The following is a 23,244-nucleotide window of genomic DNA, read 5'->3' as shown; positions in this document are numbered from 1 at the left end:
TAATTGCTTACTCTGTGACAGTTTATACCATACACTGTTATACGAAGCTCGCTCAGTGTAATATTAAGATCAACCAGATCACAAGACCCTCCCCCAAAAAACCAAGCAGGATTCAATACCGATGCAACATACATAGGGTCCTGCGTTATGGGCTCAGAGCTTTGGATAACAATCCTTTCTGATGCAACAGGATAGAAGAGTGGCCCTGAGCTTCAAGGACAGTGGGTTCATAAAGGGAAGCAGGGGTTGTGGGTCTCAGGAATGTCGACCTTTAGGTAGGTTAGGTGGAGGCTGGATCTCAAGGGAAAGGCAGGTTGGGTCCAGGAGGCTGAATCTCCAGGGAAGTTGTTTTATCTCAAAGGATCATTGGGTGTTAATTGTATTTAATTGCTCAGGTGGAATTTTTGGAGAGTGCTGGCAGGCCTAGTTTATGGCAGTGCCTGGTCATTCCCGAAATATAGGAAGGATTGGGGTCATGTGGAGGACAAGCTCTCAGACCACAGCATTAATTGTAGAATATACATTACATATAAAATATGGCATTAATTTTGCCCTTATAACACAAAATACAGAGTCAATAAAATAACTGACAGTGTTTTGCTATTATTCTCTGTAGAGTGTCACTTAACATTTAGAGATGAAGATATGACATCTCAAAATAAGTTGCTTGATGAAACAGAATTGCTGTGGGATCATCTCTCGGGGTCCATGGACAGGGATTTCAAAAGATGCTCATTCAAAGGTTTCCTGAATGTTTTTCTATGTAGGTGATAAAAATAAGGATGGGTTTCATATCCCAATAAAATAATGTTCCTCTCACAATTTCATAGAGGGCCTGTTTTTCTGAACATTCTTCTGAAAAATAAGCTGTATAGAAAAGTAAGTGGAACAAGAAAAAAGCGAGGAAAGAAAGAAAGAAAGAAAGAAAGAAAGAAAGAACTTGTCCCTCTGCGTATCAATCAGGATCCTGCTGGACAAAAATGCATTGTCATATTTTTACTTATGTACAATGTGACAATTGATGACAGCTTGCTTATTGTGGGGCAGTGATTGCCAGAACCTCCTTACACTCTCCAATGTACTTTTTAAAAACTCTTGTTACATCTCAATGGTTATCCCATCCCTTGTATCCTCCCATTCTTCCCTCCCTCCCATTTTCCCCTTATTCCCCTCCCCTATGACTGTTCCTGAGGGGGATTACTTCCCCCTGTATATGTTCATAGAGTATCAAGTCTCTTCTTGGTAACCTGCTGTCCTTCCTCTGAGCGTCACCAGGTCTCCCCCTCCAGGGGACATGGTCAAAGGTGAGGCACCAGAGTATGTGAGAAAGTAATATCCCACTCTCCACTCTACTGTGGAGAATGTTCTGACCATTGGCTAGATCTGGGTAGGGGTTTAAAGTTTACCGCCTGTATTGTCCTTGGCTGGTGCCTTAGTTTGAGCAAGACCCCTGAGCCCAAATCTGCCTATCATAATGTTCTACCTTGTACTTTAAAAAAAAATGTTGTTTATGCTACTGGCTTTTCACCCAAATTAATTTTGTTGTTACTAGGTGATGAAAAAGATTATTTGATTTCCAGCTTTCATGGGGCAGATCTTATTAGCACACTTCTCTGGTTGGGCTGAGGCCTTCCTTTTGATGGTGATTGCCACCTCTATGCTGCTGCCATATTTAATTATCATACAACTGGCCCTAAACTTAAATTTTTCTTGTTTCTTTGCTTGAGTTTTGCCTGAAAGTTTTTGTTTTTCCCTTTAGTAGGAAATAGTATATTTTTGTTGTTTGACATTGCTAAAACATGAGATTTTTGAAGATTTTGAGTGGATTTAAGAGGAAACATTTGAACAAGAGGATGATAGCACACATCTTTTAACTCCAACACAAAAGAGTAAGAGACAGGCAGATCTCCATGGCAGGAACCCCCTGTTAATACAATGCTGCTTTCATCAGCCCCTGCTACTGCAAAAAAAGTGGTCAGTTTAAAATCACCTGCTGCTATCAGCATTGGTTGTTGAAATTAAAATCACCTGATATTATTAGCACAGGTCAGCTATCTATGTTCCATCAGCACCTAGCTACACTCAAATCTAGGATTCAAATGGTGCAATTTTTTTCTTAAAGTTACCATATAAGTTTTTTTTTTTAACGGATGTGTCCTTACTGATCTAGCAGATGGACACACATCAATCGTAGGTTTATGTGAGGAAAGAAGACGTCACACTGCCCTAAATGGCCAGTGAGTTTACTTAGAAAATGGGACTCCTGGGCTGGAGAGATGGGTCAGAGGTTAAGAAAGTGGGGATCCCACAGGAAAACTGGTACCAACAAATATTTTGGCCTAAAAGGGATATTCTCTTAATCAGGATAAAATTTAGATATAAAAGCATAACTTCCAATTGGACTCATCAATCACTTTTGTCTCTTACAATCTTTTGAATAGTTTTCTGCACATATCCCTCAGCCTTGACAGGAGACATTTGATGAATACATCTCATTTAGGACCGAAAGCTCCTAAGTCTCTAACTCTCTGCATATTGTCCAGCTATAGGTCTCTGTACTAGTGCTTATCTACTACAAAGAGAAGTTTTTATGATGAAGAATTGGAGAGGCACTAATTTATGGATATAGCAGAATATCATTAGGAGTCATTTTATTGCTATATTCGCTTGGTAGAATAATGGTATTAGGCTTTCTTCTGACCTATCTAGTCTCTGGTTCTTGGCCACTTAGTGTCAAGGGTTTTATCTCATGGAATGGGCCTTATTTCCAATCAGAAAATAGGTAGTTATTACCATAACATTTGTGCTACTAATGCAACAGTATATGTTTCAGGCAGGTCACTCTTCATGGCTGTAGGGTTTGTAGATGCAGATATTGATGATTACCTCATGTAGAATGCTGAATGCCTCTCAACTCTCAGCACCATGAATGCCAGTCAGTAGGGGCAAGAGTTCCAGTTAGGCAGCAGCTTGTCTTCTTCATGTTCCGCGACATGTGTGTGTGTTGATTTTAGCAATAGGGCCTTACCATTAGGTTGTACAGAGCAATTAAGAGCATTAACAATAATTGTAACCCACAACTGGGACTGAACGTTTGACTTGGTGGCATAAATTATTGGTTTGTAACCTTCCTATCTGTGGGTTCAACCACTTCATATATGACACTTATCCTTTACTGAAACTTGTGGCACATGCTTCATGATATTACTGCTTTTGCCAATAGTGGACCAATCTGCACTGTAACAACATTGGAAAATATGCCAGTTGTGGTGACACTTCTGAATAATTTATTTGATTATGTTCAATTTATATTGGAGTGAAATTAAGAAGAATGCATATTCTAGAAATAGAAATAATTGAAACCTTGTCTCAAAAATTAGTTTTGAAAATTGTTATAGCTCATTTTAATAAGAATTGAATTTGGAAAAATGCATGTGAATTTTTCCCACAAAATATGATTTTTTCAAGTTTAATATTCATTTCCAACTCTGGATTGCATATTTCACTTAGAGATTTTTTTCAACTTTGGGTAATTTATTCATGTTCAGATTATGAATCTTGAATGTAAGAAAATATTGCATTTGGCTTAAACTATTAGAATTACCAGGCATTGGCCTATGACTGTAAATAAAGAACTTGAGAAGCTGAAGCAGGAGAACTGTCAACTCTAGTCATAATAGGAAAATTCTGAAACTATGAGCAGAAAAGCTCAGGAAACACTTTAGAGAAAGGAGCAACCAATGGTGTTCTGAAATGGACCCTTCCAGCTCAGAAACTCAAGTCAAGATGTTTTTCTTTTTTATTTAAGCTCTTCCACACAATACTTTTAATCATTCCCCTCTCCCAACTTCTCCCAGATCTTCTCTGCCTCCCAACACACCCAACCTTAGGTTCTTTCTTTAGCTCACCATCTCCCTCTTTTTAAAAAGTAACATAAAATACAAAAAATGGAAGCCAAAACAAACAAAAAAACCGAGCAAGACAAACCATTTTTAATGAACAAAAATCCCTTGAAAATAGACTTTTGCAGAGTAATGAAGCCAGGCACATACAACTACTGTGAGTTTCAATCTAGTAGAGCAGAGGAGGTCACTATGGACACAGAAGGAGCACATAGGAGGCATCAGTCCTCTTGGGTATAATTCTTTAGAGAATTTAATTTGAAGCTAGCATAGTGGGGGCAATTTGAAAAGCTCAGCAAAATGTTTCCTAATTAATTATGAAGTTCTTGGAAATATTTCCCCTTGCCTCATAGATGAATTCTCGTGGGGATTTGATGTTACTATAGGTTATAAAACAAAAAGCCAATAACATGGTGCATATAAACCATACCAATGTAGTTTTGTGAGTGATTGATAATATAAAACAAAGTCTGTATTTTGTGATTATCTTGCATTGTGCACAACTGACAAAGTGCTAACAGTCTTGCTTAATTAAAGAGTAAGCATATGAATGAAAATTAAAATAAATTAATACATGTGGCCAAAACAACTTTCAAATCTCATGATTCATCTTATATTTCAACTGTTTATTCTACAGTCCAATCGTGCATAAATCTGTAGTCTCATCTTTACTGTTCTCCTTGAAGAATGGACCATGTTTGCTATGCTCTCTATGAGACTAAAAAGCTGTATCTATGTGACAAAACAAGTCTTTGGTGATTGAGTGTGCATTTCTTTGAAGATATGCCTGCACAGATATGCTTACAATTTTGACTTATCAAAGTAAGATTTTTTTTAAGGCTTGAAAATAAGACTGCAGAAGCCTGAATTTGGAATAAGTTTGAATAAACAGAAAATCCAGGTAACATATTAATGAAATATTTCCAGTGTTTTTGTAATGAGGTCAAAGAAGCTTAGTTCACTTGTGTGTTTCATAAATAGCTTGATCTCAAGAAACTTTATATTATTGTTTCAATGCATATGACAGAAGTGAAAACATGTCAAAAACATGAACAATGTAACATGTACATAGTTTATCTTCACAGTAATGTGTTTTCCAGATATTTTATACAATTCAGAGAGTGAAATTCTGCCTTCCCTTTCCTTCCTCCACCTCTCTCAATGCATAGCCCTCTCTGTTCCCTATCAAATATATGGCCACTATATCTTTAATTGACTGAACAAGTTGTATTTAAATATATTAACAGTCCAGAAATAATAGGGATACTTATATCCCTAAATTTCCAAAGATATATGTTACAACAATAAAATTAGTAGAGGCCACTTTTCTTTAGTGAACTAAATTCAAATAATTTACAAGTGCTGTATCACCACAATCCATCTCACCCTTAAACTCTTACCACACAGAACTCCCCTCCCTTTGTCTTTCCATTTCCTAAACTACTGCTGTATTATTTTTATGAACATGAGTAGTCGAAGTAATTAAATATTTGTTCTTTTGGGTTGATCTGATTTAATAATTTGCTATAATTTCTTTGTTCCACCTATTAATTACATTCCTTATTGAAACGGACTGTATTGCTTATCTAGCATTCCCACATTGTGCTCTTGGCACAGGCATAAGGATGCACCTGAGGAGAGGACTGCCCTTTGAAAACGACTTTGATGCTAAATTTGTGTGTGCATGCTACAGAATGTTTTATTCATTTGTCTGCTGATGGACAAGTGAAGGTTTACTAATTTTTCACTATTGTGTGCAATTCTACTTTCAACATCAGTTAAATATTTATCATGGCATATTTTTTCATTATTTTATTTATTTGCATAAATAACATTTTGTTGTAGAAATTATGAAGTATTTAACTCATGCTCAGAAATTTATATTTAAGTACCCAGGGAGATACTTTTGCTTATTAGAATGGATAAAGATTTTTTTTATCAAGTTTTAAGTATAAAATCTGCAGAAATCTTAAAGAAAATGCCATAATCTATTTGTGCCTGTTTCATAGATGTCCTCTTTTATTTGTATTAAAAACTTCTGCACTCAGTTGATTACATAGATTGAAGCACTAAATTTAATTGTAATAAATTTCAAATCTAGTAGTAACGTACAGAAAAAGAGACAATGAATGTAGTGATAGTAATGTGTGTGGAAAGAGGCAGCTTTTGTAAATGTATACAATAAAGATATCATCCATCCATCCATCCAGTAGGAATTCCCCTTTGGGTCATTAGAGGTGACAGTTCTAGAGAATTAATGTAGATCTCTTTTGTAAAGTCATGGCATTTAAAATTATGCACAGAAACTAATAACAATAAATAATATCCTGAATTTATTTAGTGTTTGTGTGCCAGGTAATTGTCTTCTAACTATATTTCCATTTAAACCTTGACACTCCCTATATGTTACATGTTTTTCAGTTTGCATAATATTACATGGAATTGTGTAACTCACCCAGGGTCACACAATTATTCAAGAGAGGCTATGAAAGTTGATAATCCAAAGCAGACAGGGATCTGAACAGTTCCACAGTTCCAGGTGCTTTTTCCCATAAAGGCAAATTGAAATTGTCAACAACCAAGAATGACACAGAAAACTCACATTCTTTGACCATTACTTATTTAATTTTTCACCAAATTTGTTCAATTGTTTACAGATTTTATAGATAGCACTTTTTCTTTACTTCAAGGATATTGAATAAGGAATCACACGATGTCTAAAGAATTCACATGTAAGGTGAAAAGCCCAATGACCTCACTTAATTTTAAATTGGAGCTTATGTCTTAGACATTTTTCCATGATTATTATCCTATATTTGGGAAGTGCTATTTTCAAAGGATATAACTCTCAAAGTAGAATGATTTAATTAGAAATACACAAGAAAAGACTTCCCTTATGTATTTTCAAAGTGTCTGGATTAAATTTAAATTTCATCATTTATACTTGCAGAAAACAGCAGTTTGAAAATATTTCTCCTTGGTAGCCTGCTACCTTCCTCTGAGTGCCACCAGGTCTCCCCATCCAGGGAACATGGTCAAATATGGGGCATTAGAGTTCTGTGAAAGTCAGACCCCACTCTCCACTCAGCTGTGGAGAATGTCCTGTCCGTTGGCTAGATCTGGGTAGGGGTTTGAAGTTTACTGCACGTATTGTCCTTGGCTGGGTCCTTAGTTTGATCAGGACCCCTGGGCCCAGATCCACCCATCATAATGTTCTTCCTGTAGGTTTGATACCCTATGAACATATACAGGGGAGGAGGTACCCCTCAGTCACAGTCATAGGGGAGGGGAGCAGGGGGAAAGTAAGAGGGAGAGAGGAATGGGAGGATACATGTTTCTCTCACCTAGAGTCCCAATAGGATGTCCTCCCCTCTGTCCCACTTTCCTGGTGAGTGAAGACTTTCATGGACATGCCCCTTGGGCTAGTGTCCAGATATAAGTGACTATATACCATTTGACTCTTTCTGCTTCTGGCTTAACTCACTCATTACGATCATTTCTAGTTCAATCCATTTGTCCACAAATTTTGGAAATTCCTTGTTTTTAATAGCTGAGTAGTATTGCATAGTGTATATGTACCACAGTTTCTTTATCCATTCTTCTACTGAGGGACACTTAGGCTGTTTCCATGTTCTGGCTATTATGAATAAGGCTGCTATGAACATGGTTGAGCAAAGTTTCTTGTTGTGTGCTGGAGCATCTTCTGGGTATATTCCAAGGAGTGGAATAGCTGGGTCTTGAGGAAGCCCTATTCCCATTTTTCTGAGATAGCACCAGACAGATTTCCAAAGTGGCTGTACTAGTTTGCATTCCCACCAGCAATGAAGGAGTGTTCCTCTCTCCCCACATCCTCGCCAGCATGTGGTGTCACTTGAATTTTTGATCTTATCCATTCTGATGGGTGTAAGATGGAATCTCAGAGTCATTTTGATTTGCATTTCCCTGATGACTAAGGAGCTTGAGCATTTCTTTAAGTGTTTCTCACCAATTCGATATTCCACTGTTGAGAATTCTCTATTTAGTTCTGAGCCCCATTTCTCAATTGGGTTATTTGGTTTGGTGGTGTTTAATTTATTGAGTTCTTTATATGTTTTGGATATTAGACCTTTGTCAGATGAAGGGTTGGTGAATATCTTTTCCCAGTCTGTAGGCTGTCTTTTTGTTCTCTTGACAGTGTCTCCTGCTTTACAGAAGCTTCTCAGACTCGTGAGGTCCCACTTATTAATTGTTGGCGTTAAGGCCTGGGCTGTTGGTGTTCTGTTCAGGAAGTTGTGTCCTGTGCCAATATGTTCCAGGCTCTTTCCCACTTTTTCCTCTAACTGATTTAATGTCTCTCATTTTATGTTGAGATCTTTAATCCACTTGGACTTGAGTTTTGTGCATGGTGACAAAGAGGGGTCTAATTGCATTTTTACATGTAGACATCCAGTTAGACCATCACCATTTGTTGAAGATGCTCTCCTTTTTCCATTGAATAGATCTGGGTTCTTTGTCAAAAATCAAGTGACCATATGTGTGTGGATTCATATCTGGGTCTTCAATTTAATTCCACTGATCAACCAGCCTATTGCTGTGCCAGTACCATGCTGTTTTAATTACTGTTGCTTTATAGTAGAGCTTGGGATAAGGTATGGAGATTTATCTGGAAGATCTTTTATTGTACAACATTGTTTTAGCTACTCTGGGTTGCATCTTTTTGTTTGCAATGCCTACTTCCACATTTCCCATTGATACATCTATGACTGTGCTTTTAACAATCACAACTCTGATGTTGAACCCTTTGATCTATACCCTGAGGAATGCAGAAATGAAAATTGCCATGAGGAGACTTTGGAACACTGAAGTTACTTTAGTAGGAGAACTGTATTCTTCCTGTAGAATATAACATTCAGTCATTAACGAAAGCAGGGAAAATCTGTCCAGTAGCATTTCCATTTTCATTGTTACTCTATTTTCCTATTTATCTAATTTGTCCTGAAACAGTGATCTTAATTAATGCTTAAGTTCTATCGTCTTAGTACCCACTACTGTAAGTTTGATTGACAAGAATTTTTACCTTTTTAAAACATTTTCAATTTTAAGTTTATTTTGTGGTCTTAAAATGTATTTCTAATTTTTTTGTGTATATTTATAAATTAAAATATTATTTCTGATCTGAACATGCATTATAAAAAGTTTTGATGAAGCTAATTGATGTGTTCTCCTCATCTTGTTTATGTGTTTTCTATTTCTAAAATAGAAAAATATATTTATGTTTTTGTACTGATATTTAGATCAACACAATATATATCTTTGAGGGTTAATTCTCCTTAGTCCAAGAAGCTGGTATAATAAACTTTTAAGTTGAGATTCAAAAATATTGTTTTCTCTAAAGTATCTAAATAAATTATTTAATTAACATATGATTAAATACTTGAATTATGTGTCATATGATTTTGGCTTTTTATTTAATATTATAATCTTTAGCTAAGTCAGTTTTCCTTCAAAGTACATAGTTTTGTTCTTTAAATGGCTTAATATAATTAGCTGTATATTTATATTACAGGTTTTCCTTAATTATTTCTCTGTTGATAGATATCTAGGCCAATTCCATAGCTTAGCTGCTGCTGATATTATTTAGCCCCTGTGAATGATACTGTGATAAACACTGATGCACAAACATGTCTGTGATACATTGACTGACATAAAACATTTTTAATAAACACTTAGGAGTTATATGTGGCTCATATGGCAAACCTACTTAAAGGTTTTTGAGCAACTTTCTCATACTGACTTCAACAGTGGCTGGATCAATTTACATACTTATCAGCAGTGTAGAAAGGGTCTTCTTTGTCTGCGTCATTACTTCTCAGCATTTCTTAGTTGCTGTTTCATTACTTCCTTTGTTTTTCAGTAACTTTTTAATTCCCTACAGTCTTTTGTCAATTCCGCATTGTTTTTGAGTAATAATGGCCACTTACAGACATCTTATTCAAACTTTAAAATACTTTCCCTTAAAATGTCCCAGAATTTTGGATCTTGCACTACAATTTTCAATTCATTTGGAATGGTATTTGTAAAGAGTTAGAGACGAGGTCCAAATACCATCAATTTACATGTGGGAGTCCAGTTTTCTAGGACCTTTTGTTGAAGAGGCTGATTTTTTTCCAGTGTCTGTTTTGGACATCTTTGTCAAAACTCAAGCTTTAGGTGGTTGTGAATACAAATATAGTCTTGATTTCTTTCTCTGAATGTTCATTTTTGCCATATATGAAAGCAATTGATTTGTATATATTGATTTTTCTATCTTGATCCTCTGCTGAAATTATTTATTATTTTCTGGTAAAGTTTTTAAAGTGACATGTATATGATCATATTATCTAAGAAAAAAGATATTTTTCTTCAATCCTATTTGATCCCTTTACCCCTCCTTTGGCTTTAAAAAAGTCTCTCTAAGACAAGAAAGACTGTACTGAATAAGACTGTAAGAATCTCAGGACCAGGATGTTGCTGTAAGATGGTGTCGTCTATATATGACAGAGAGCTTTACCTATGAAATCTGAACAGTATTGTTGCTTAAACAAGACCTTACAATGACAACACAGTTGACATTCCAGCATGAATGAAGAAACTTTCACAAGATCCCACCATAGATGAAGAACTACCTGTAATTATTGGTTACTGAAAGACAGAAAATCCCTCAAATCAGTCTTCTCCATTAGTGACTCTTTATGTGTCATCCAATCCTGAGTGGTCAGCCTTAAACATGCATACTTATGAGCAATACTAAATTGACTCAACAGTTTACACACACACACACACACACACACACACACACACACACACACATTTATTTAACAATAATAATTAAAGAAGAGGCCATATATGAGAGAGAGAGAGAGAAAGAAAGCAGAGCAGTTGGAGGAGAAAGTAGCTAAAATTATGTAAATGTAGTATTCATGTGTAAAATTCTCAAAAGAAAAATGTAAAAACAATGGAGAAATGGGAGGAGGGAGGAATGGAAAGATACAAGGGATCGGATAACAATTTAGATGTAACATGAATAAATTGATAAAATATATTAAAAATGGAGAAATTACATACATTGGTCTCATCTCTGATTTTCATAGCTTATATTATGGTGATTCTTACCTTTTTGTTTTTTATTTTTAGTTTTTCAAGACTTTTTTTGTTTGTGTGTAGTGTTGGCTGACCTGGAGTCACTTTGTGGACAAGGCTGGTCACAAGTTCACAGAGATCTACCTGTCTCTGCCTCCTGAGTGCTGGGATTACAGGTGTGAGCCACAATGCCTGGCTATGCTTGCTTTGCTAATACCTTCTATTATTATTATCTTCATTTTTCATCATGAAGTGAATCTACATAAAAATACTATTTATATATTTGAGTTTCTGTGCTATATTATATTTGTTGATTTGTTCATGTTGAGCCATTCTTGTAGCCTTTGAACTAAGCCAACTTGATATTAATGAATATATTTGTGTCTTTGAATTCTGTTAGCAAATGTTTCATCATGTACTTTTATATTTATCTTCACCAGAAGCCTAGCTTCTAGTTTTTATGTTGTATCTTTATTAAAATTTGTGTCAGAATAATACTGATGTCAGAAAGTGATTTTAGTAGTATTCCTTTATACCAAAGGGGATAGTTTGGAATTTTTGATATTAGTCCTTCTCTAGAAGAATATAAAACAAACACTACTGGTTACGAATATACTGATTAACTTCCACAGATAATACTGGTGACTTAAGTATCTCACTCCAAGTCTTAAACAACTAATGTAGACAAACTTGAATAAATATGGAAATTGAATTATATTTTAGATTGGATGCATTTAACCCACATTTATGAAATAGTCAATACTGCTAACATACATTTCCTTAGCATCCCTTGGAACAATATCTAAATAAACCATATTGTAGGACATATAACAAGTTTTGGTAAACACAAGGATATTGAAATACTTCTTTACTTTTTGTCCATTGACAGTGGACTACAACTAGAAATGGACAGTGAGTACTACCACACACACATAGAATACAGAGGAGATAGAAGAATAGGTTATTGAAGAAATTATAGGTGAAATAAAATATTCCTACAGTTGTCTTAGAGTAAATCCATAGCATATGATGGTCCAGGCCATTTAGTTTCAAATAGATATTTTTGAGTCTATTATTGCTGTAGAATTTCCTATAAAACAGTACTTTGGTGTAGCTATGCTTATGTGAAACTTGACTCTATGTGCAATCAAATTTACATCATTTTTTACACATTATTTCATAGCCCCAAAAGTAATCAACTGCATACAAACCTATCACCAGTTTCTTTGGAAGCTAAGCTTATAAATTTTTGGAAAATTCTTGTTTACACCTTGTTACTTAGGCTGAAATCATGAGCTGTATAGTGGGTTTGTACAGACATGTAGTACCTGTGCCATCTTTATTTTGAAGAGCAGCTCCTACATAGATAGAATGAGGATAGAGCATTGTGTCATATATGAATTCTAGCCCGTATGTTCCTCTTTTAACTTCCTAAGCATAGTACAGGTTTTAAAGTTAGGAAATAAAAATTAGTACCTGCAGGTATTGCTATTCTTTCTTTGTTTCTTGAGAAACATGCCTTAATTTATTTCCTTCTTCTGTTACATCAAATCTCTTCATATTACCTTACACAAATTATCATCTGAAGAAATGATGCCTTTTTGATAATGACATCGTCTTAAGTGATGTGTACTCTGAATTCTTTACTCATAATTATCAAATCTCAGGGTATTGTTATTGGGTTTGGTTGGCTATCACAACTATATATTAATACTCTGTTGTAGACAGCGTTTCTCACTTTGTTTGAAAGGCATGGAGTGATCAATCTTGAATTGACCAGAAAATTCTTCCTCCTGGTTACTTTTCTTTGTTCTGTATGTTTTGTGTTTTGATTATTATGTAATGGGCAGTTTTTCTTTTCTAGTCAATTCTATTTGGTGTTCTGTAGGCCTCTTGTATGTTTATAGGCATCTCTTTCTTTAGATTGGGGAAATTTTCTTCTATGATTTTTTTGAGAATAGTTTCTGGGCCTTGGAGTCTGCCATCTTCTCTTTCTTCAATGCCTATTATCCTCAGATTTCTTCTTTTCATGGTGTCCTTAATTTCTTGGATGTTTTGTGTCAGGAGTTTTCCAGATTTGGCATTTTCTTTAATGGTTGCTTCAAGATCTGTGATTGTATCTTCTAGACTTGAGATTCGTTCTTCCATCTCTTGGATTCTGTTAGAAAAGCTCAGCACTGTGTCATTCGCCTTCTTCTCTGAGGTCTCACGTTCTCGTTTTTCTTCTGTCTGTGTGTTTATCATTGAATCCATTTTCATCTTCATATCTTGAACAGATTTTTTTTATTTCTTTCATCTGGTTGTTTACATTTTCTTGAAAATTTTCCAGTTCCACTCTATGTGCTTCTTTTATGTCTCGTACCTGCTTGGCTGCGTCTTCCTGCATCTGATTTGGAATTTTATTTGTTTCCTCCATTATCATCCTCATTACCAAGGATTTGAGGTCATTTTCTTGTGTTTCCATTGTATTTGAGTTCTCTGGGTTGTTTTCTTTGGGATAGCTGGAAACTGGAGACGCCATGTTGTTTTGTTTTTTTTTGCGTATGCTTTTACGCTGTTCTTTAGACATCTTGCTGTCTCTATTTTTGTTGGGTAACTTCCAGAGTTGGGTGGAGGGAGTCTGATGATAGATTCACTTGTTTTCTAATGATTTCCATAGGCTGGAAGCCCTGATACTTCACTGGTGTGGATGTCAGGAGGTTAGCCCTGTCGTTTTGGGCTCTCACAGCCAGTGATCCTCAGCTCCCTTTTGCTGTGGGTCCTGCAATCGTTCTGGGTCTCTGAATGAGCGTTGGATCAGGCCAAGGTATCCACAGCCTTTTGGGTCCCCTACCAAGTCCAGTCAGGGATACTGGGCCCAAACCATGCATCGAGCTCAGCTGGATTCTCAGGGCCTGAACCGTCTGCCATAGCAGGAGAACTGTGACTGCGCTGAGCAAGTGCCTAGGGTGGAACTGAGTGCTCCGCCCAGCTTGCGTCACAGCAGGAAAACTGTGGCTGTGCTGAGCTGGTGCCTAGGGTGGAAGTGAGCACTCGACTCAGCCTGTGTCACAGCAGGGAAGCTGTGCCTCAGGCAGAATTGCTTGCTGAGCTGAGCCAACCCAGGACTCTGGGGCTGAACTGTCTGCTGAGTCCAGTTTGGGTCTCAAGGTACCACACGACCCAAATCCTGTCCAGACTCCCCTCTCCTGCAGCAACTCCCACCGTCCACCACACCAATCGCCTCCACTGGAAGGCTCTGAGCTGCAATCCTCAGCCACCGCTGCTGGTGCCGCTGGTGCCACTGGTGCCGCTGGTGCCACTGGTGCCGCTGGTGATACTGCTGTCTCTGCCACTGCTGCTCTGATCTGAGAAAGTCCGAGCTCCTCCCATGTGCAGGGGCAAGCAGGTCCTCTGCACTCTAGTCCCTCTGAACCGTGGAGCACTTCTGCTGCCGTGGTGTGGGGACCTTGGTGTTCCTGGCTCAGAAATCTGTGCAATTCCCTGAATTGTTCACTGGAGCTTTCAAACACGGTCCACACTGCTCGCCGCCATCTTGGATCTCCTTGGTTCCTTTATAGTCTCTTATTTAATCTGTTTTTTCATAGACATGGTTCAGAATTCTTCAGGGAACGTCTACAGAAGCCTTGTCCTCCAGCTCCATTGTCAAGGGTCTGGGGCTTTCTTCTTCCCCCTGTGTTTTCGGTCTCACTAACACAACTGCACACCTCCACCTGAATGAAATGCCTGCTCTCCAACGGAGACAACAACACCAGAGCCCCTGGTTACTTTTCATAATTCTGAAAGTAATATATTCTATACCAATGTATCTAAAATCAAACTTATTTTGCTTCTATATATAAAATTCTATACAAGTGAATTAAAATTACTTGTTCTTCCAATAATGTGAAGGTGCTGTTGTAGGCAGTTTAGGATAAGTAAGTTACACAAGTTAATTGTTAGTTGATCAAATTATGGTCATATCAGTTACCAGTCTATTTTTATCACAAGAATATATATCCTAAGTGTAAAAGACAGATATGACTCTATAGAAAGATAAGGAAAAATAGTTAGATAGGGTCTTCAAAACCCTCAGAGACACACAGAATATGGCATTTTAAAGTGTTATTATTATTTTAAAGATTCATTGGCAATGAGACAGGTTAACTACTGGCAACACCCAGCCTAACTCAAAGAAGGTGATGAGCATGAAAGAACCTCCTTATGGAGATTATTTCAAATGTGGCAAACAAGCCACTGGGCAAGATGTCCTAATTTCTACCAAAGACAGAATTCAGCCAAAAAAAAAAAAAAAAAAAAAAAAAAAAAAAAAAAAAAGGGCAAGCTTGGATGAAGGCAGAGTTGATGACCAGGCTCTGCCAAGATAGGATATGCAAGGCCCCAATAGTGACTGTTTAGGCAGCAAACTGTCTCTGTCATCCTCTCATTTTGGAAGCTGCTAACCTGCAGTCCCTGTATATTCATGTAATTAATTTTATTCCTTCTCAAGTCTCTGATCAGGTTGAAGACCAGGTAGTTTAGTTTTACAATTAAGCTTAATTGTTTAGTGGTTAAGATATTTTTAGGTCTAGATAGATGTTTTAAGTTGATAATGACAAGATATGATAGATATTCATTTGCATTCGGAATTTTAGAAACACCAAAATAAGAAAGATGTTTTCTTCAAGGCTGCCAAATACAAATAGCCAAAGCACTATGAATGTAACATTTATATAATTCCTGATTATTTCATGGTTCTTTTTGCTGTAGGTAGTTTATTGTATATATGTGTAGTAATACAAATGTATATGTAAAACATAAAAATATTTAGTAATAAAACAAGCAAAAGAAAATAACCTAAAAAAAGAAAGAAAAAAAAAACCTGAAAAAAATTAGACCAATGACAAAATTCCAGTGTGGAAAGGAGAGGTGTTAATTTACAATTTACTGTTATCTCTTCATCCATGAGTGCGATACTGTGAGAGTTCATCCATCTACATTGGAATGTGTCAACCAGTGCTGTTAAGTGCTTGTTAAGGTCGCCACAGTGTTAACATTTCATGAGTGAAGCCCTCTGTCATAAACAGAAGGTACTGTCTTAAAGCACACATTCTAGTTTTTAGTTTTTTACAATCTTATTTAATAGAACCCTTGAAATCTTAGTGAGAGAAGCAAGTCAAATGAATGAAATAAAGAGATACAAATAGGAAAGGAGTAGGCATGGTGGCACATGCCTTTAATCCCAGCACTGGGAAGGCAGAGGCAGGTGCATCTCTGTGAGTTCGAGGCCAGCCTGGTCTATAAAGCGAGGCCAAGACAGCCAGGACTACAAGAGAAGTCCTGTTTTGAGAAACAAACAAAAATATTTCCTTTCTTTTTTTCTTTCTTTTTCCTTTTTTTTTTCTTTTTGGGAGTAACATGATGCATACATTAGACCCTGAAGATATCACCAGAAAATTCTTAGATACGATAAGTAATTTCAACAGAGTAGCAGATATAAAGTTCACATTATACCACTGGCTGAAGAGTTATTGGTATGTGGCCAGGAAAGAGAAAGTTACTTTTCTTTATAATTGTTGCCACTGGAAGATAGTTCATGCTCCAGTGACTGTCCTTACACTATACACATTTAACTGGCACTAAATGGACTTAATAGGTTAAAGGAAGAATTATGAAGGGAAGATCAATGTCATCATGGGATTAAAGGAAGGACTGAGGAATAGATATGGGAAGGAGGCAATGCACAGATGTATAAATTTTACAAAAAATAAATTAAGTTTAAAAAGCATGAATCTCAGATCTCTATCCTTGGTGTTTAGAATGAGTATGGCTACCTTGTGGGTATTTTTGGTAATATTCCATCTCCCTTTGAAGATTGACTCCCTTCTTGAATGATCTTCACTAGCTTCTATCACTTTCTTTCCTAGGGGCTACTCATTTCCCTGGAAGCAACTGAATTCTGCAAATAACTGCATTGTCTTTGATGTATAGAATATATTACTTGTGTTTATTATATACTTGATTTGTTGTATTGTATAGGTTTTAGAGTATATATAGACATATTTAGATTTATGGAAATTCCATTTAATTTAAACAACATGTGAAGATGGGGTCAAATATTTCTGAATTTATTTTATTGTACCACTTTTCAATAAAGTTAGATTGGACATGGGAGCATTGTCTCATCTAAATTGTATCAAAACTTTTAGTAAACTGATAAGCAATTATTTATGATATATATTATTTTTAAGCATATCTGTCCTATAGAAAAAGTCTTCCAAATTTAAAATTTTAAATCCATGTTGATTGTGAAATTTGCTCTTAGACAGCCTAATATTTTTGCTTTTGATAAATACTTTGTTGCTGCTGTTAGGATCCTGTTTTATTTCACTTGATTATGCTGATATGACTTTCCAGCTATATCTCTGAACATACAAACTGCATTGAAAGGAATTATGTAGGAGACATCAGTTCTCTTGAGTTGAACCCTTGCCTAATTTAATTTGAAACAAGTACTTTGGGAGTGTTTGAACAATTCAGTAAAGTATTTTGAGGTTCATCATTAAGTTCCTTTTCCTTGTAGAAGCATTCTCTTTGGGAATTAATGTTGCCTCAAGGTATAAAATAAAAGCTGTTACCTATTAGACATGAACCACATTGGTGCAGATATGTAAATGCCATAGTAATGAAAAACAAAGTCCAATTTTAAGATTATTCATTACTAGGCATATCTGACTAATTATGAAAATCTTATTTTTAAGTAAATGAGTGAAGCTTTAAACTTGCTTTCTCTTGACATATTTCAACAAGAATTTTCACATGAGATGACAGATCAAGTAATCCAGCCTTATTTTTGAAGTCAAAATAGGTAAATCCATATTTTAAACTGAAATGTATTAAAATGGAAAGAATGCAGTATGTTCAGGGCAAGACAAAGGAACTTTATATCTGTGTAAGATTTAGGTTCTGTGTATGTATGTGTGCTCTTATCCTGTGTTCTCTCATCTTGCCATTTTAACTGGACTGATATGGTCATAATGTCTTAGTTTCATCAAACTAAATTATGACTTTCAGGGATCAAAGAGAAAATTGTAGAAATCTAGATTTGAAACAAGTCACACACACACAAAAAAGAAACAGAAAACTCAGATAACATATTTACTTATTTTGAATGAGTTGTACCACCCTTAATTAGGCTTTTAGTTATATCAGAAGAATTTTATGCCAATGCCAAGAATAAAAGAGCATATGCATGGCTTTAGTTTTATATAATAGTGCTAGGAAAAAAAAACACAAAACAGAATCTTCAAATATTGCATTATGCTTAAAATATGTTCTAAGACAGAGTCTATGACATAGCATAAAAAACCATAGCACAAATATGTTTTATAGTAATACTTCCTAATATAAAGGACATATTTAATTTCAGTTGGAGAATATAATATTTTTAATGAACTGTCATTTTACACATGGTATTTATAATGTCTCAGTGTTCTGTAGATTTTCATTAATTTTGATTTTGGTAAAATATACAACACATACTGTCAAGCAACCATCATTGCTTGACTTTGTGAATATGTAGATAACCTTTTTAAATTTCTTTCTGGATTTTCATGAATAGAGTAAAATTCAACATTTATTATTTACCTCCTTTACATCTCGAAGGAGTTTGAAATTGAATTAATAATTTGAGATTTGCATAAAAAGAACAATCAAGCAGTGTCTGGTCCAGTTGCTGCTATGTAAAGATGTTAGGAACTTATACTGTGTACTCAGAAAGGCTGTCTCTAAACTTCGGCACAAAATTATACAATTTATGTTATAGATATTATTTCATATAAACATGAAAATATAGTGCTTATATTTACATGTGATTATATTTTCACTAGATCACTTCACAGATAAACCATCCAAGTGTCTGCCAGACAGACCCCTGAAGATTCACTATTATGTTTGTAGAAAGGAGTTTTTGAAAATGAGTGGAACAATGCTGGAGGAAATTCAAACTAACTGTGTAACGAAACATGGGAGAACTATTGAGACATCGTAATGCAGAGCTTAGAATCATTTCAAACTCATCTGATCTTGTCTGCTCTAATACCTGAGTGGGTTCAACACCCTCAGAGGAACATATGGAAAAGAGGAACAATGTGACTGAATTTATCCTCTTGGGTCTCACTCAGAACCCAGAGAGCCAAAAAGTTCTGTTTGTCGTATTCTTGCTCATCTACATTGTGACTGTAATGGGCAATCTGCTCATCATGGTGACCATCATGGCCAGCCAAAGCCTGGGATCCCCTATGTACTTTTTCCTGGCTTATTTGTCATTTATAGATACTGTCTATTCTACTGCCATTGCTCCCAAAATGATCATGGACTTGCTTTATGAAACAAAGACAATTTCCTTCCGGGCTTGCATGACTCAAGTTTTTATAGATCATTTATTTGCTGGAGCTGAGGTCATTCTTCTGGTGGTGATGGCCTATGACCGTTATGTGGCCATCTGTAAACCTCTTCATTATTTGACCATCATGAACAGGCGGGTTTGTGTTCTTATGCTGTTGGGGGCCTGGATTGGGGGCTTCCTTCACTCATTGATTCAGTTCATCTTTATTTATCAGCTTCCTTTCTGTGGCCCGAACATCATTGACAGCTTTGTATGTGATATGTATCCCTTGCTAAAACTGGCTTGCACGAATACTTACCTCATTGGGCTCTGTATGATCGCCAATGGAGGGGCAATTTGTACTGTCACCTTTTTAATTCTCCTAGTTTCCTATGGCATCATTTTACACTCCCTCAAGGCACATAGTCTGGAAGGGAGGCGCAAAGCCTTGTACACATGTGCATCCCACATCACTGTGGTCATTTTGTTCTTTGTTCCCTGCATCTTCCTATATGCAAGGCCTACTTCCACATTTCCCATCGATAAGTCTGTGACTGTGCTTTTAACCTTCATAACTCCAATGTTGAACCCTTTGATCTACACCCTGAGGAATACAGAAATGAAAAATGCCATGAGGAGGCTTTGGAGCAAAAAATCTATCTCAGTTGTGAGTGGGCTATATCAGTCTTGAAAAGGGAAAGTCAGCATATTTATTGTTTTACAGAGACATTTATTACAAATATTTACCTTTTCATTATTGTTCTCTTTTGCTAATTTAGTCTCAGTGAAAAGCAGCCATTTGAATTAAAATTTAAGAAGATAATGTTTACTCTTTAAAGATTAGATTTGTATAAGCTTAATTGCTTATGTGTAGTTGTACATTTTAAGATGCACTTCAACATAAACTAAATTTTATTTCCTTAATTTTGAGTTTCAATTTTATTTTAACATATAAGTAATATTTCCTCACTCATCCTTTTTTGAATTTTTAAATGATTTACTCAATGTAGATAACAATATTAATTCTTCCAGTTATTCATCTACATGTGTGAATAATGAGCAGCTTTCTTAGTAATTAAACATATATTAACTATAACCATCCATGAAATGTTGTTTATTCAATGAAAGAGAACATTAGAGTAGTATAGACAATTGACTCCTGTGATATGTGATAGATAATTATGGGGATAGATAACCCCATAATTATTGGGGTTAGAGAATCTAGCATCTGCTTGATATTGTAAAAGTGGCCAGGGAGCAGGTATTGCCCATTAATGCTGCCACAGATAAGGAAGCTAAATTCCTGAAGAAAATCTTTTGTTTCTATTTATCAAGTTCACTTCCTGACATAGTTGTCTATACAGTCAATATAAAGCTTTTAAAATTCTGATTTCCAAATTAAATTACATTCTTCCATTTTCACATCAAGTATTATCTGTTAGCTATTATGAAATAGAACTTGAATTCTCACCATAATAGTGATTTTCTCAAGTCCATGTATCTAATGACTACCCTGCAACCATGCATTCCCATCTTCAGAACATTCACTGTATCAGAGTCTGAGTTATTGCACAGGGTCTGATATTCCTGGGCTGTGTTAAATCAGCTCAGCATTTAGTGATCTATAATACCACCTTATGATTTTATCAGATGAATTCCGTGGGTCAGGAGTTTGTGGGCAGCTCACCTGGGCACTTCTGTCACAGGTAGTCATACATTAACTGGCTTTCAGATAATTTAAAGTTTCTTCACTCACATGTTGTGCAGTATATCTTGAATAATGGGGGTAAAACAGCTGGTTCTCCTTAGACACTGACTCCTTATGTTATGCTGCCTTTTCAAATGTTCTATCAAGCATATGAGCTAGGGAATAATGGACATTATATATGGTGTCTCACAGCTTGAAAAGACTCTAGAAAGGTAAGCCAAGTAGAAACTGCAAGCTTTATACTCAACCTTGGATGTTACATAGAATCATTTCTGCCATATTTAGGACAGTCATGAAGTACACTGTGTGTTCAAGTAGATAGACCCTGGCTCTTGATAAGAAAATGGTAATATTTTGTAGAAGCACTGTAATCAGAATGTGCTTTTCAGGGAATTTAATCTGCTATAATCCTCTTTCTCTTCTGGAATACCTATCTTCTCATATGCACAATAAACTCGTCTCTGTTCTCTACAGGTTACTTTGCTAATCGATAAGAAATCACATTAGGTTTAAGTGCAAAGCCCAGGAGTTCAGCTAATTTTAGAAGTTCTATGGTTGAGGCTTATGCCAGTGAACTAGAATGCTTGTGAGCTGAGGCAAAAGAAAAGCAGGCACATAGAAAACTCTGCTCCTGGGTTGTGCTGTAACCTAATCAGGTGTGTGTGATAGCTGGCTTTAATTAGCGGTCGGATTTTGAGATGCTTAGGAGAGTAGTGAGTCACATTTCTGGGTGTGTTATAAAAGTGCTACCAGAGTTAGTTACTATGTAGGACAACACCTTAGAGGAGAATTTTACCCTGAGACTAGGGAGCACCAATAGGCTGGAACTTGGATGGAACAAGCAGATTTAACAAGAGCCTGTTATTATGAGTATAATATTGTTCTCAGGATATCTTTGCTTCCCGTAGTCAGGGTATTCTGTATTTCTGTAAGTCCATACCAATGGAGCCATGCACTAATGAACAGTACCCCTGAAACAGTGAATCATAACTGACCCATTTTCACTTAAAATAATTTCTCTTAAATTTTTTCTTGACAGAAGTGAAAAGTTGAGTAGCAGTGTTTCATTTTTGCTACTGCCCCCAAAAATCTCACATCCACCACTTTTGTTTCCATACTTGGGTTTCCCTTTGTCTTCTGAGAGCTCTACTATTTTCCATGAATGATGACACCTGTCCATAGGATTAGGTTAGTAATTTTCTTAATCTGTTTCTCATAAATGTTTTGAGACACAAAATTCTGTTTGGATTTTATTTTCAACTGTTCCATTTTTAATGTGCTATGAATCTTATAGTTTTTTTTATGAGATTTCTGTTAATCCTATAAGGTTTATCCTATTAGACTAAAACGGCTTCCACAAACATCACTGAAATATGTTTTTCTTTTCCCCAGGACTGTGATACAGAAGTTATATTTAGAATAAGAATCTCTCAAGCACATCTGTTATTGTCTTTAAAGCCAGTATCCTAAACACATTTAGAAAAAGTGTTGAATTTTTATGTGTATAAGTACATTATTTATGTAAATACATAAAAATAATGTTTAAAAATTATATTTTATCTATTCACAGAATACGTCATGCATTGATGATATTTTTTCCCCTATATAACCCTACAACTCTTCACTCCTGCCCCTACCTGGGGCCAACTATTTTGTCACACTTCTGATTTCACTTCCTCTTTTATTATTATTACCATTCCAGTGAGTCCAATTAGTGCTGACCATGTAAATCTGAGTGTAGGGCCACTCATTAAATTGTGGGCAACCTACATTCCCAAATAAATATGACTCATCTTTATCATCCATCAACTACTAGTAGCTCTTCAGGTAGCGGTAAAGCTTTGAGAAACCCTCCCTAACACTTGACGGAATGTTAAGTGGCTTGATCTGCTGTGGTATTCTCAGATGCTATGAGTGGATGGTGTGTATCAACAATATTATGTTCCCAAGATAGCACTTTATGTACCATGAGCCTTGGCTAGACGAAGGCTGTCACAGATGACTTATATACTTATGAGAATTCACAGTCACTAACTCTCAGCAATATTGTTCCCATCTTTGATTCTTGATGAGCCCCCTCATTTTTAGTTAAAGAATTAAATGGCAGGGAAAAAAGATCTTCATCTGTACAGGTATCAGCAGAGAAATATCAATCACAAGAAACAGGATCA

General features: G+C 36.0%; 1 protein-coding gene across 1 annotated transcript in view; it reads left to right on the top strand.

The window, feature by feature from the left end:
* The window catches only part of LOC311608801 (uncharacterized protein), a 47,588-nt gene extending 27,454 nt beyond the window's left edge, over positions 1 to 20,134 (top strand). Inside the window, exon 4 of the mRNA XM_084801438.1 lies at positions 19,104 to 20,134. Coding sequence (XP_084657564.1) covers positions 19,104 to 20,056 — 953 coding nt within the window. The 3' untranslated portion in view covers positions 20,057 to 20,134. The remainder of the gene's footprint in view (positions 1 to 19,103) is intronic.
* Positions 20,135 to 23,244: the final 3,110 nt, after the last annotated feature.

This window comes from Acomys minous (assembly GCF_964271855.1).
Source record: "Acomys minous genome assembly, chromosome: 11".
NCBI lineage: Eukaryota > Metazoa > Chordata > Mammalia > Rodentia > Muridae > Acomys > Acomys minous.
This window is presented reverse-complemented; position numbering and strand designations above follow the sequence as displayed.